General features: G+C 32.2%; 1 protein-coding gene across 5 annotated transcripts in view; it reads right to left on the minus strand.

Moving 5' to 3' along the window:
• Positions 1–16,518, minus strand: part of Scp2 (Sarcoplasmic calcium-binding protein 2) — an 869,372-nt gene that overhangs the window by 68,876 nt on the left and 783,978 nt on the right. For all 5 annotated transcript variants that reach the window (XM_075376000.1, XM_075375999.1, XM_075375998.1 and 2 more), the window contains one exon: positions 817–887. In XM_075376000.1, the coding sequence (XP_075232115.1) occupies positions 817–874 (58 nt within the window). In that variant the 5' untranslated portion in view covers positions 875–887. The remainder of the gene's footprint in view (positions 1–816; positions 888–16,518) is intronic.

Below are 16,518 nucleotides of genomic sequence, written 5' to 3' on the forward strand. Positions count from 1 at the left end.
ACAAATTTTCAGATGCACAACTTCAGATATACTGTACTACTACAGCATATCTTAATTTTGTTTTAAGGTACTTTTTCAAAAAGTTTGTAAAAAAAAAATTGTTCAATATTAAACAAGAAAATAAACGTAGTTGAAACTGGAATGGGTAAATTTTTTTATGTAAATTAAAGGAAAGTTTTGCAACATCGTTACCACTTATTTTTTTTTTAAAGGAAAAACAAAATTTCCTTATTTCAAAAATTTAGATTTTAATTTTCTTCTCATAAAACCATGTTTAATAAGTTTTTCTTAAAATTCAGTTTAGTTTCATCGATAAATAAAAATTTAAATTATTAAAAGCAGTCTTGAGACACCCTAATAAATATTTAAAAATTCACAAACAAACAAAAAAATTCACACACCAACACGCTAGTACTTGTAAGATTAATAGTAGTTTTTAAAAGTAATTAATAATAATAGTAAACAATTTTTTATTTCAAATTTTTTATGTTTGTATTTCATTTCATATAATAGATTGGTTAATTATATACACATTTTTTTTCTTTGCTTGATGATAACGCCACATAAGATTGAAACTTGTGCGTGGGATATGGAAATGTAGCGTATGAAAAATACCATGGCTGACCGGGATTCGAACACGGGACCTCCAGATGAAAGGCCGAGGCAATCCCACTCGCACCACGGAGGCCGGAACGACACATAATTATTTAGACATAATACTTTTCACGTAGTTTATAAATATTTAATTATTAAATAATGAAGTAAATAACTTTTACACTAAATTTATTAAAATAACGTAAATATTATTCAACTTACCAAAAAATACGTTGAAAACATACATAAGTTTCTTCAGACGGAAAGGTGAGATTGGCATATTGGCAGTGAATCTGCAACAAAATTAATTAAATTAAAATAAAAATTGTACAGGCTAAAAAATAAAAATAATAACAATAAATAAACTGGAACATAGTTTATTAGTTTTAACTTTGAAAAATTTTAGAATTTTATAAAATTTTCACTTAATATTAACAAAATTTTCTTTGTTAATTTTTGTATTGTTTAGGTTCTTAGTAAAACTTTTTGGTAAATTTATTCTACCGACGTTGTAGTGTTTTTTGTCGTAAGTTATCTACCTAAATTAAAATTTGTTTACTATCCAATGCCGACGAAACTTAACCCTTCTCGATAGTAGTATACACAGTACAACTCTCTTTTTCTACATCCCTGTTCTTAACTTTGAAAACAAAGCAGATTTCAGTTTTTCATTTCTTGCAATCAATTTTTTTTCATTTACCGGAAAAGCTTATTTATTTTAAAACTCTTTACGATTTTAATTAATTAAACTTTTAGTATTAATAAACTTATAAAATACTGTCGAAAATTCAATTGAATAGATTAGGAATCAAAATAGATCATAAAATAGGATAGTATCAAAGAGGTTTTCGAAAGGGAGGATTATATCCAGACAAATGCAAAGATTGCAATTGAATCTGAAAAACGAGTACTACTTATCGAGGAACAAACATATTTTCATATCTTTCATCGAATTTCGGAAATCTGATGATTTTGTGATCAGAAAGACTTTTAAAAATTCTGAGATAATACGAGACTGAATAGAAAATTGTTAACCTCATTAAACCCTCACAAACACAAAATCTATCAAATTAAATTTATCGTAGAAATAATCGAATGTTTCCTAGTTACAACAGGGACGAGTCGAGGTGATGGACTATCAATAATCCTATTCAACTTGGTTTTGGACAAAATAATGAAGACCTTTTTCGGAGATGAATCATATGGGTGTGCAGATCGGGTCCAAAAACCGAATTGTTAAAATAAGGTACTAGCCTTTCTTGACGACCTGGTTCTTTTAGCTGAATCGAAGGAAGACATAGTAGCACAAATAGAAGAGTTAATAGGAATAGCCCAAAACCAGGCCTACAGGTATCCCTTATCAAGACGGAAACCGTGACGAACAACACATCATTCACGCAAAACAATAGGAGGATAAATGCGGAAAGATAAATGTGACCAACCAATTTAAACAGAACTTTAAACAGAATGAGAATAGATAAAGCGTCAATTGAAAATGTAATATTAAGTGATGAAGGTTATACTTAACATCAAATACATCTGCAATAAGAAGAATCTCTCCAATATCGGGAAATTACATTAAACGATTGCAATAAAATCGATAATCTTATATGACACTGAAACATTACACCTAACCAACCTAATCAACTTCGAAAAATTGCTCAAGATCGAAGGAAACTTAATAAGGAAAATCTATGGTCCAAAGTTAACAGAAAAAGGATTCAGATGGAAATGCATCAAGGACATCGGGCAAAATTAAGAAGACCCAGAAACAGCGATAAAGAAAAGAAGTTTAAATTTCTTGGAGCATATGATATCAAGATGGATCTAAAAAAAATTAAATAAACACTTTTTGACAAGCTGTGGAAGATGAAAAGCATATCAAATTACGTAAAACAAATGAAAACTTTCGAGAACCTCCAAAGGATAGGCTTGATTGAGGAGGCTGTTTGGATAGATATAACCTTCAAAAAATAATTTACAAAATAAAGATTCTAGTGGCTGAAGAAAGTACAAACTAGTGGCTGAGAAGTACTGAACAAATGAGAAAAACGAAGTTACGGTAAAAAAATGAAAATCGCATGAAAGATGTGATATTTGCTTGGTTCTAAGTTGGCTTTTTCACATAAAATAAAAACTTAAAATTATAAAACTGACCTGAAAGAATAAATATTTACCTTTTCCGCAAATTTTGAATATAAGTTGGAGCCTAATTAAAAATAAAATAGTTATAAATTCTTCGTTCTAAATTTAGTGCTGATTTCTAAAAGGACCATTTAACGAAAAATTAAAAGTGTGTTTTAGAGTCAATTTTTATGATTATTATATTTTTTTATTTGAAAATCGGTTGTTTTTATGAAACTGTTACTTTTATGATATAAAAAATATAAGCCACGTTTTAGGTAGATTTCATAAGAAAGCTACCTATTGTAATGGGCCCATGATTCGACTTACGAAAAATTTTGACATATCTTCGCGTTTCACATCCTCCAGACCCCAAAACCACCGTCAGCTCAAAAGTTTATATATACATTTATATAGTTCACTTTCTTGTTTACACGAAACTGCCATAATTTTTCGCCAATCACTTTCAAATTGTTCCTTAAAAATAACTCGTCCCAAAATCTCGGTCGAGTCCGTTAACGGCCAATCGGACCATAAGGAAATGGGGGGACTTTTTCGAAAAAACAAAATATCGCTATAACTTTCTTATTAAATAAAATATCGAATTCGTTTAAAGATTCTACTATTTTTTCGATAAGAACTTAAAACTTATGTAGGTAATATTTTTTGATATCACCAACCATTGTCTCAGGGGGTGGAAACAATTAAGTTTCGAAGTAAAAAAAAATCATACCTCCCTAAATAAGCATAATATCGAATCGGTTTAAAGTGGTTGTTAGTCTATCTAAAACTTTTGTCTGAAACAATTTTTGATATGGCCACCCCTTACGGCAAGGGACGACTAAAATATTACTGGAATTGTAAAAAGATGAGGCTTGTCGTATACTAAACATTTTTAACTTCTTTTACATGCAACCGTTGTCGTATTTAGTAAATTTGAAGTTTTTCTTAACTTTAAGGTGGAAATCTTTTTTATCTCCTATTTAGCACCGGTAAAATCTACCCCCGCCTTCCGGCGTGCCGAAAGGGATCTCTTTATAAGTAGTATTCTTGTGTAAGAATCATAAAAAATAAATAAAAATTCTTTCAAAAAGAACTTCGCAACTTTAAAAACATATATAAATTTATTGAGATAACTTACAGATTCGGTTGAGGTGTCATAGAAAAACACGTCAAGTTTGTCACCCAATATTCGCCTTGGTTCTATTTGTAAAGCGACATACTACCCACGTAAAGTCGATTTCATTCCAGACTGTAGCCAAGTCGAACGTTACCTCTGCAGCTACGACGTTAATTCGAAGTTTTAGCTTAACAAGATCAGCAGGCAATGATGGTACATAAATTCGATCTTTAATGAAACCGCAAAAGAAAAAATCTAATTGGGTCAAATATGAGGAGCGAGGTGGCCATGCAATTTGGACCTTTATGACCGATCCACCGTCCTGGGAATCGAATGTCAAGAAAATCTCGGAATATCTAGGCGGTAGTGAGATGGTGCGCCGTCTTACTGTAATAATAGCGTTCATCTTGGTCATCAACATCATCATCTAACTGAGGAATTAGAAAAATTTGAAACATGTCCAGATAAACCATACCATTTACGATTATCTCCTGGAAGAAGAACGGACCGTACAATTTTTGTTTGCTTAGGGCACAAAAAACATTAACCAAATATGGCTATCACGAGTGTACTGTGGGCGAAAACCCACAGTACACTAGTGGTAATGGCTATGTTCAATAAAGAAAAAAAAATTTTGGTACTTAACTCCATCAGAATGGCAGTCAGAAAAATATTTATATTTGAATTGACTGAAACGAAAATAAACCAATGAAGTAAAAAGATAAATGAGGATTTTTGGTACCATATTCAGCAGTTACGGATGTTCATCTTGCCATTAATGTGAAACGTTGACTCATCGCTAAAAATTATATTGTGTAATAATGTATCGTTGTCTGCAATTCTATCCATTATTTCTACAAAAAAACTGCAGCAGAGCAACTTGTCGTCATCTGTAACGTGTTGAACCATGGTTAATTTGTGCGGCATCAAGTGCAATCATTTACGTAATACGCGCCAAATAGTTTGTGGAATGCCAGTCTCACGTGACGCACTTCGAGTTGATTTCTTTGGATTACATGGAAAACTTTCTCTGAGTTATTCTACAGCAGCTTCATGGACGCAGGGGCTGAAGACTTGTCAAAGGTCTGTTGTGAACAGTAAATTGTATACCTCCTAGGAGGAGCCGTATCGTACTGTCTACGAAAATTACGTTGAAATGCAGTTGCTGACTGCAAATCGTGAAATCAAAACACACACCGAGCACTTTCCGCTGCAGTAAATATATCCATTTTTTATAAATCTGGTGTCTATGCTGGTGGCCAAATTCGTTTCTAGCGAACTACTTGATATGTTTTTCCATAAAATGAGACCTCAACTGAATCTTTACGTTATCTAATTAGATTTTTATATGCTTTAAAATTAGTGAAGTCCTTTTTGAATCACCCGTTAGAATGAAGTTAATAAATAAAAGTTTTGCGTTGTTGATATTCTATTTTATTTAAAAAAATAATTATTAAAAAAAAAATGTTTTTAAATCAAATTACAAATAGCTCTAAAATAAGATGAACAAAGTTTAAAAAAAAAATGTTAAAAAGATAGATATAAAATAAAAATTAATAATAGATATATTAAAAAGCGACAAAAATCAATTATAGTTACAAATAAGATAAGAATAAGCAAAGAATTAGCAATTAGAATAAGCAAAGAATGTAGAAGGAATGTAATTGACATAAAAGTAGGTTATTCCAGATAACGGATGTGTTCAATCAAAGAAAAATTTTAGTAACTCCATCAGAATTACAGTCAGAAAAATACGTATATATGAATTGATTGAAATCAAGATGGTTTATTATTAATATTAAGTATTGCATTATAGGGTTGAGAGAAATGGAAAGTAGAAATAAAGTATAAGAGATTATCCCATCTCTAACTTTCTTGAAATAAATTTTTATTTTCTCCATCGGCTTATAAAAGAAGGGGGTACACTGGATCGTGGTTGGTAGTCTGAGTTGCAGTATCCAACGTTTAGGATGACTGATTGATTACTCTTTTGATTTGGACGGCCTAAAACAACTATTTTAATTTATTATTAGAAATACTAGTTATTTAGTTTTCATAATTAATGCTTATTTGCTAATTAATTATTTAATTGATTTATTTAATTAATTAATTGTTAATTAGTGCTTCTTTTATTTATCTGCTTTTTTGGGTACAACATCTCTATTATTTAATGATGATAATTGTTTGACGGTCGTAATGACAATCTAATGTTAGATTATAAGCAAAATATTTTTTATAAACGAGTTTCGAGCGTAATCTTTTATTTTCCCGTCTAGATAGCGCTACAGCAGAGCTATAGCTCTAGAAGAGAAGTATTGTAATCGGTCCAATTCGGGTATATGCGGTTTTTACCGGATCTTAAAGTTTTGATACCTAAAGAACCCAAAAAACCCCCAAAAAAACTGGATGGAAATTTTCTGGATGTTCGTATGTACGTGTGTATTCGGTGTAGGTCTCTAAATTATCTCATATCTCCAGAAATACTGGATCCAGTTTTACCAAACATGGTCAGATTACTTCTTTATATGGGGCATTGATGCCATTAAATTTTCAAGTTAAAAGGTCAACGGGGTGAGGCTGTAGAGTAAGGCCACCCTCTGTATCTTGAGATTTCGCCTAATTAAGGTCATATTTTTCTTAGACACATTTTTTAATTAAATAGCAAAAATATTAGAAAACAAACATTTCGCAATATAGCACCTCCAATCCAAAAAATTCTCTAAACTAGTGGCTAAGTGGACATACTGAGTCAATAGTATTCCAATAAAAGGAGCAAGTACTAGTGTAGCACTGACGTACAGCTGTTGTAGTTGTGACGTTAATGGTGAGCCTTTAATTTATTAATTAAATAAATTAATTTAAAGTGTAAAAAAAGAAAGAAAAAGTAATTCGCAGGACTACGTCTTGAACTCAATCGACCGATTGATTACCGAATCAATGCACCTGGTACCGACCAGGTGCATTAAGCCTTGCGGCTAGACTTGTCTGCCAGCCACACAAGCAAAATTTATTTTAAGTTGTAAAATTACATTAGTTTTGTTAGTCCCGGCTGTTGCCGCTATTCCCGCCACATCCGCGTGAATAAAATACCGTATGCCGGGCGGCTTAGTTACAATCATTGAATTAAATTAAAAAAATATTAAATTTATATAAAATAATAAATATTTTAAATTGTGTGTGTAAGACGTGCGTCAGAAACAGTCCATAGTTGCATGACTTTCCCGAAAAGCGGGTTTAGCCGCGGGACGGGAAAGTGGACACGAACGAATAAATGGTCATTTAAATTGGTTTTGTCTTCAAATTTAAAAGATTATTTAAGGTTATTAATAAAATTAAATCTCCTAGGAAAAATATATTTTGGTATTAGAATTGCTCAACCATATAAGAATAATTAATAATTTAATTCATTTAAACAGAAAAAGCTATTATTCATAATTCTCTTTTTATTTAAAAAAAAAGAAGAAGAATACTAACTCGTTATTATTTATGATAAAAAATATTTTTCATTAAATTATTATTTAAGACCGTTTAATATTTTTTTTTTTTTTTTTTTTTATGATAATTCCATTTTTTATTTTTTTCTACAACGATAAATAAAAACGGGATTATAATCACTTTACCAAACAAAATTTTAATTTAGTGAAAGTTTCAAAAGCTGGATAATCTCTTTCGTTGAAGGGAAGTAGTTGATGAGTAGATTGGGATGAGTTATTTACTTCAGTTAGGCTACGTTATAAATTACTTAATACCTTCCATAAAGTTATACGAATTTTAAAATTAAAACAAAAATAAAAATTCTAGAAGGATTATGACAGGTTTTGGATTAATCTTTATGAAATATATATTTTTGCCAATCTATTAATTTTTTTTTTTTAGATATGAAGTTTAATACAATATTATTGTAAACAAAAACTTTCATATTATTTATTTTAAAGAACGTTTTTATTTTTTAGTTAAATAAGTCAAAATCCTAAAAAGTAATCCTTATAATATAATAATCCTTAACAATATAAAAATATATGAATATATTTATTAATAAAATAAATTTTTTCGTGAAGCGTTATAATAAAATAATTAACATAAAAGAACTATACATAAATATAAGAAATCTGAAGTGAACACCACATGAATTTCTTGTACACATTAAATTACATATATTTTTTATTACATATTTTTTTCCATTATATTTTTTTTTGCTATTGAATTATTATTTATTATAATTTTGTTTTTTGCAATCGGAGGTTAACAATTATTAATAAATCAATATATTTAAATTAAAAAAAAAGAATGAAATGAAGTCGGATTCGAACCGATGTAACTTCCCCTAGTAAGATCCAAATATTTCATTAATTAAACTTTTCTTGGGCTATAACTCTGGATCAATTAAAATAAGTATCATTTATGATATATCACTGAAAAACTCTTAATGAGGGTTTATTACTGACTGCAGTTAAGAAAAAGTTCAAAATCCAAATTTTTTTTAAATTTGGGCTTTTTTGGACACTTTTAGTCCAGTTGATTGCAATCAAAAGGGAAGGTACAGAACTAGATGTTACAACAGTCCTAAATCCACAATTTTTCAACATTCTACGGCTAATCATTTATTAACTATCGAGATACATATGTACGCATATAGGTGCAGGCGTCACGTCGAAACTAGTCAAAATGGATTCACGGACGGTCAAAATGGATATTTCCCTTAAAATCTGAAAACCGAAATTTTTCGCGATTATATTACTTCCCTGTACGTTCAAGGAAGTAAAAATACATAAATAAATAGACCATTCAGCACTAAAATAGCAAATAAATATTTAAAAATAATAGAATTCTCAAAAGAAAAACGTTTAAGTGTTTCTTTTAAAATGTAACTAAAGCAAAACACTTTTTAGAGACGTTAATACGATAATTTTGGATGAAAAGGTTGACAACACTACTTTTTTTTGTTTAACCTCAGGGACTACCGTTAGGTATTGCTTCAAGGGATGAGATAGATGACAATGTAGCGTGTGAAAATGCCATGACTGACCAAGATTCGAACCCGGGCCCTCCGGATGAAAGGCTGAGACGCTACCACTCGCGCCACGGAGGCCGGCAGCACTACCTATTGTTATTGTTTTATAATCAGCTAATATATTGTGAACAATCAATTAATTTTGGTTATCCTGTTTTTTATTACGAAGAAATTATTTTCAACACTGAATAAAGGATTTTTGTTGTGGAAAATTATTTTACAACTAAATCTTTTGTTTTCTGCCAAGAAGCTTTTCAATTGCAGTTCCCGGGAAAGAATGTACCAAATAAATTTTCAATTCATCGTCTGATAAAGTTCAAACGATGAATTAATGAAGTAGAGGGACTGGTTTTGTTTGCTATCACAGATATAGCCGGAAACGTTGAAGTAGAGGGACTGGTTTTGTTTGCTATCACAGATATAGCCGGAAAAGTTGAAGTAGAGGGACTGGTTTTTTTTGCTATCACAGATATAGCCGGAAACGTTGAAGTAGAGGGACTGGTTTTGTTTGCTATCACAGATATAGCCGGAAACGTTGAAGTAGAGGGACTGGTTTTGCTTGCTATCACAGATATAGCCGGAAACGTTGAAGTAGAGGGACTGGTTTTGTTTGCTATCACAGATATAGCCGGAAAGGTTGAAGTAGAGGGACTGATTTTGTTTGCTATCACAGATATAGCCGGAAACGTTGAAGTAGAGGGACTGGTTTTGCTTGCTATCACAGATATAGCCGGAAACGTTGAAGTAGAGGGACTGGTTTTGCTTGCTATCACAGATATAGCCGGAAACGTTGAAGTAGAGGGACTGGTTTTGTTTGCTATCACAGATATAGCCGGAAACGTTCAGTATTTAATGACATAACATTGGAAGATGTTGGGGTAAGTTTTTTTAAACTTACCTAACGCATCATTACGGAAACTTGCGCAGTAAAAAAGAATATCTGTATATTTCTTTAAAGCTACCCGCTTACTTAACTTAAGCCACACCGAATTCACGTATCACACGAATTACACACAGTTGATTATGCTGCTTGAATAATCAGTTGGATTAATCAGTTTTTTCGGGGAAGCATTACAGTACTGGGTAATATATTTTTTTTTACAGATGAGGCTTGATTCCAGTTGACTGTTTACATTAATAGTCGGAATGATCCCCACTGGAGCTCCAACAATCCTCAGATAATCAACTTACGACCCCTACATCAACAGAAAATTGGTGAGTGATGTGCAATTTCCAGGTGAAGAATTGGTTCCACATTCTTTGAAAACACCCTTAATGCAGACCTCTACCAAGAAATCGTATTGCAAATTTAAAATTAAATGAAAGAGAATCGTGGTTTCTACAAGATGGGACCACATGTTGCACGGCAAGAGCAACAATGAACCTTTTGAGAAATTTATTTAGTCGAAAGAGTAATATCGACTGGCTTATGGCCAGCAAGATCACTTGATCTTTTTTCTGCAGATTAATTTCTCTGGGAATAAATAAAAGATTGTTTATTCAAAAATAATTCACATATCATCGAAGAAGTGAAAGCCAATATAACTCAAGAAGAGATATTGGAATAGGTACACTTCGAAAGGTTACACGGAGTATGAACAAAAGGTTTTCATTGATGAAAATGGAAGAATTTTGAATATTTGTTATAAAACAATTTGATTTCAATATTGTTTTACACAAGTAATTGTATTAATAACAAATCGTATTAAATATAGAATATTTTTCTTTAAAATGGAATGATTTTTTGGAAGGTTGCGTTTTAAAACAAACACTGTAAGTGTAAGATCAGAACACGAACTTTCGAGAACAACCATCTAACAAAAAAACTCTACACTCTCTTTTATAGGAAAATAAATTTCGAAAGTTATACAAGAATAATAGATTAAAATTTAAGATTAAAAAGAAATTATCATTTAAAAAATCTTATACGGACACCAAATGACTTCCTTGTACGCCTATTAAATTACATCATATACACACTTTTATTAAAATGAAAAGTACATAAAATTTAATTTAACTTCTGATATTTTTTTATTGTTATTATTAAAATATTTATCGTAAAAAAATTTTTAGAATTAAAAGTTAATAATTATTAATAAATCAATATATTTAAATTAAAAATAAGGAGATGTAGTCGAATTCGAACCGATGTGCCATCCCCTTTAAGATCCAAATATTTCATTAATTAAAATTTTATTTGGCTATAACTCTGGAACTAATAAAATAAGTACCACTTATAATATATAGTTGAAAAGCTCTCAATGAAGGCTTATTTCTACTTAAAAGAACTTTGAAAAAGTTCAAAATCATTTTGTTTTTGGATTTTGGGTTTTTTGGACACTTTTGGTTCAGTCGATTTCAATCAAAAGGGGAGGTGCTCAAGTAGACGTTACAACAGTTCTAAATCCAAAATTTCAACATTCTACGGCTAATCGTTTTTGAGTTATGTGAGATACATATGTACATACGTACGTACAGATGTCACGCCGGAACTAGTCAAAATGGATTTAGGGGTGGACAAAATGTGTATTTCCGTTGAAATCTGAAAACCGAAATTTTTCACAATCACAATGCTTCTTTTCCTTCGTACAAGGAAGTAAAAATATTGACGTAAAACTCGAATTTAGCTTTCGATCAAACAGAGATGGTAAGAAATACCATCTTTAGTTTCGACCTTGAAATGTTGTTAAAGAAATGAAAGTAAGCACTTCGTTTAAGTATTTATAAAAATTCGTTATATGTTCACGAAAAGATTATAATTATTAATTCCTTGAGTCTGGCTGAAATCCCTTTTAATTTGAAAACATAGCTGACTTCATGAACCCGCATAATTTTTTTAGTGGGTAAAAATTTAGAGGCTTGTGGAAGATCATTAACGAATAAACAAATAATTTGACTGGTTTTTAAAGATATATCGTTGACCCTTTTAAACTAATGTTAAAGAAAAAACTGGTTAGTCAGCGATTTTGAGAGTTCTAAAAATTTGTGAGAAACAAAAAAGAAATACTTGATATCAAACGTACTCTTCTTTAGAACACAGATATTCTAATACTTAAAATAACAATCCATGGATATAAGTATATAAAAAAAAAGGATTTAACCTTACCTACAACCACATATATGTAATATAGTTTTTATATTGCTTGTTTCTACTCCTGAACTTTGTTCCTAATCCAGAACGGTTGAACCGATTTCCATGAAGTAGGCATTAAACGACTCGTCTTAATCACGCCTATGGAAATATGATAATTAAAATGGAAAGTCGAAGTTTATGTAATTATTTGAGTTCATTCACAATAAAACATGACATTTAATATGAGAGATAATTTAAAAGATATTTTGAATGTCATGGAAATTGTTTTTGTGAAATGATTTAGTTTTCCCTAAATAATAACGGGTTTTGTTCCGTTTGCCAAAGTTGAAGAGATTTAACCAGGATTTATTTTTACGTTCTTCTTCTTTGACAGTGAAAAAAAAAACAAATTTTGTTAATTATACCAAATTTCCGATTTGGCAAAATCCTCCATCATAATTTTTATTTTCCTAATGTGTACGTTGCAATATGTTGAACTAGTGAACAATAAGCAACCCTCCCATGGCTAATGAGATGAGGATGATATATATGACATATAAATGAGCTGTAGTCTTGTACAGACTCAAGCAGACCATTCCTAGTAAAGGTATTTACTTTTATACGGATCTGAATACTAGATTGTGGATACCGGTGTTCTTTGGTTTTTTTTTTTTACTCCTCCAGGTCGGACCAAACTGGTAGGTATAATTCCATCTGAAGGAGTGTCTGGGTACTCTAATGAGCTTTCTCATCTGCCGGCTGTATATCCGGCATGGTAGGTCAGCTCACCGGTCAGCTCTTTTGAGAAATCTTTTGTGTGCCTTTTTGACATTGTGTCCATTGGACAATTCTGCCAAACACGGCGCCAGGACTTTTCTCTTAGTGTTCACCCTACTATCCCCTGGAGTCCCCAGAGGTTCATTGGTACTGTCACACCTAGGCATGCCAGTCCTCGCCCTCTTTGGTGGTTGGATTTCAATTAACCATACGTCTCAGGAATGGTCGACCCGAGACTGTACAAGACTACTTCATTTACATTCGTACATATCATCCTTATTCATCCTCTGAAGTAATAGCTTACGGTGGTTCCGGAGGCTAAACAGTAAAAGAGAGAGGCAGATCATTCCTGAGACGGTGGTTAATTGAACTCCAGCTATTAAAATACACCGGTATCCACTATCTAATATTCAAATCCGTATAAAAGGAATTAACTTTTACTAGGATTCAATCGAACCTACGTGTGCTCCAGGTGGGCTGAAGAAAGATTACAACGCACTGAAATCACCGAAAGGCTTTGTGATCTCCTGGAAAAATTAACATTTTTGCTTGACAATGAAATCTCTTGGAAACCAATATCTACCATGAGCCGGGTCATTCTTCAAACAAAAATGGTAGAAGAGAGCTATCAACGATGATTGCTACTGATTTGAGTGGGGATGAGACAGCCTGAGCGAGGAGGTAGTCGGGTGCCCCTAGAGATCGCTACTACTGTTGAGATGTCCAGGTTTCTCTGATCCAATCATTGAAGCCCCACAGGAAGTACAACATGTTCCTGAGTAATGCCGAAAGGCGGTTATAGGGTCATGTTGTACCAAGGAGAGGGGTTTAGTCGATGCAAGCCTGACACTGCCATTTGTGCGGGCAGCCGGCGGCTGGAAGAGCTTTCCCCTTCTCCGACGTAAAGCCTAAAAAAGGGAATATTTTATAAAAAGATAAGGTTTTAGTAAATAATTAATATAATATATACATTTCAATTATTTACAATGTTTACAAATTTTCCAAATTTTAATAATTAATATGGTTTTTAGATTATATTATAAATTTACCAGATGAAAAATGGTATTATAGGAAATTTTCTTTTTTAAAATGTATGTATGACAAGTGAGACTTACGTAAACTTAAAAGATATTTTTTGATATTTTAATACATAAATTTAGGACATAAAGTCGATAATGGTTTTATAATTTATACGACACTCAGGTAACTAAATAAATCCAAAAAAAAGAAAAAAGAGTGTATTTTTCTAGGAAAGTTTATTGGTATCAGTTATAAGGATGAAATAAAAGAGTATATTATTTTAATATCTATAGAGAAGATGGTGGAGAAAATTCCTTAGGGATGATTACGGGATTACAGCTTTAATGGATTACATAAAACCTTATATAACCGACTCAGGTTTTATTGAAAAAAAAACTGTTTTATGGTAACAAATGTCTTATGGTAAAACAACTTGACATATCATGTTCTACAGAAAAAAATAAAAATACCTCTAAAGCAGAAGACAAAAGCATCTTTTTTTTATATGTATATATACGTGCTTGTTCACGACTATGTATCTAAAACAAATAGAAATGGAATTAAATATTTAGTAAAAGAATAGTATGTGATGAATAATAAATAAAACTGAAGTTCGTATCAAATTATTTCATTTAAAATAAAAATTAATTGGTAGAATAACGTAAAAAATTCAGAACATATAAACCTCCCTGAAAACACTTAGAAAAAGCTGAAACTACTACACCTTACATAACTGTTTTAATAATTATAATATTTAACTCATTAATATATGAGTATAAATATTTATTTATTTCAATTTATTATTCAAGAGAATCCAAAAATCATCGCAAATCAGCTGATTTCGAAGTGGGGAGTTCTAAGATTCAAATCGTAGGAAAGGCAGCCGATTTGAATACTAGATCCGTGGATACCAGTGTTCTTTGATGGTTAGGTTTTAGTTAACCTCACATCTCAGGAATGTGTCGACCTGAGACTGTACAAGACTACACTTCATTTACATTCATACAAATAATTTTCATTCATCTTCTAAAGTAATACTTTACGATGGTTTCAGAAGCTAAATAGAAGAGGAAAGAAAAAGAGAATCCATAAAAAAGTGAAAGTATAACAGAAAATAATATTTAAACATAACCACACTCTATCATCATCAATGTATTACTGATAAACATCATTCCAATATTCTCTTCCCCCACCAGTTCATTAACTAAATTATGAATATTATATATATATATATATATATATATATATATATATATATATATATATTATATATTCCAGGGTAAGTCAATTATTATTCGCAATGTAGTTATAAATTTTACAGCAATACGAATAGGAAACTTACATGTACATCATTTTCAACATAGTCCCCTTGCATTTCAACGCACTTGGTCCATCGTTGCACAAGCTTCCTGATGCCCTCATAAAAGAAGGTTTTCGGTTGAACTGCGAGCCAGGAACACCGCTTCTTTCACTGTTTCGTCCGAGGTAAATCGACGGCTCCTTAATGCCTCTTTGATTGGACCAAACAAATGATAGTCAGAAGGGGCAAGATCAGGAGTATACGGAGGATGAGCCATTACTTCAAAGTTGAGTTTCTCGAGCGTTTCAGCAGTGTGGGCAGCAGTATGTGGACGGGCATTGTCGTGCAACAACACATCTTTCGACAGCAGTCCTCGGCGTTTGCTTCGAATTGCAGGCTTCAGCTTAACAGTAAGCATCTCACTGTAACGCGAACTGTTTACTGTCGTGCCCCTTTCTTCATAATGTTCCAATACTGGGCCTTGTAAGCCCCAAAAAATCGTAAGCATCAGTTTTCCTGCGGACGGTTGGGTCTTGAACTTTTCTTTCCAGGGCGAATTTGGATGTTTCCATTCCATACTCTGCAGTTTACTCTCCGGCTCGTAACGATGGATCCATGTTTCGTCACCGGTGATGATTCTGTCTAAGAAGATGTCCCGTTCGTTACCGTAGCGATCCAAATGTTTTTGGCAGATGTCCAAGCGCGTTTGTTTATGCGACTGTGTGAGTTGTTTTGGAACCCATCTTGCACAGACTTTATGAAACCAAAGTCTGTTGTGGATGATTTCGTAAGCAGAACCGTGATTAATTTGCAGACGATGTGCCAGTTCATCGATAGTTACTCGTCTGTATAAGAAAACCATGTCGCGTGCACGCTCAATGTTTTCCTCATTTGTGGCGGTAAACTACAAAGCCGGTCGTTCGGCTCATTCGTCGTGCGTAACACTTGTGCGACCGTATTTGAATTTTTCAATCCATTCGTGGACACTTCGTTGCGGCAACACACTGTTCCCGTTCTGTATCGAACGTCTTCGATGAATTTCGGTCCCTGATACACCTTCCGACCACAAAAAATGGATCGCTGAACGTTGCTCTTCTTTGGTGCAAACAGAAAGCGGAGCAGCATGGTTAACGGCAGGGCAGTGATAATGAAACTAACCTAGCAGCATCAAACCTGCACAAACATAACAACAATTAAACCACGCATGGGTCATCTACGCAACACGACAATACTACCAACCTAAACAAAAATAAAACTAAATTGCGGATAATAATTGACTTACCCTCGTATGTATATATATATATATATATATTATGAAAGTTATATATATACTAGCTGCCCCGGCAATGCTTCGCTATTGCTAGATTTGAATACATATATAGATTAAATTAACACAATTGAAAGTTTGATAAAACATGAAAAAAACGGAACATTACGGAACTTCACAAAATTTAACCTTTCACTTTTACCCTACTTCTCTTTTTCCTATTTCCCTATTT

This window comes from Lycorma delicatula, chromosome 9 (assembly GCF_047948215.1).
Source record: "Lycorma delicatula isolate Av1 chromosome 9, ASM4794821v1, whole genome shotgun sequence".
In the NCBI taxonomy this organism is placed as follows: Eukaryota; Metazoa; Arthropoda; class Insecta; order Hemiptera; family Fulgoridae; genus Lycorma; species Lycorma delicatula.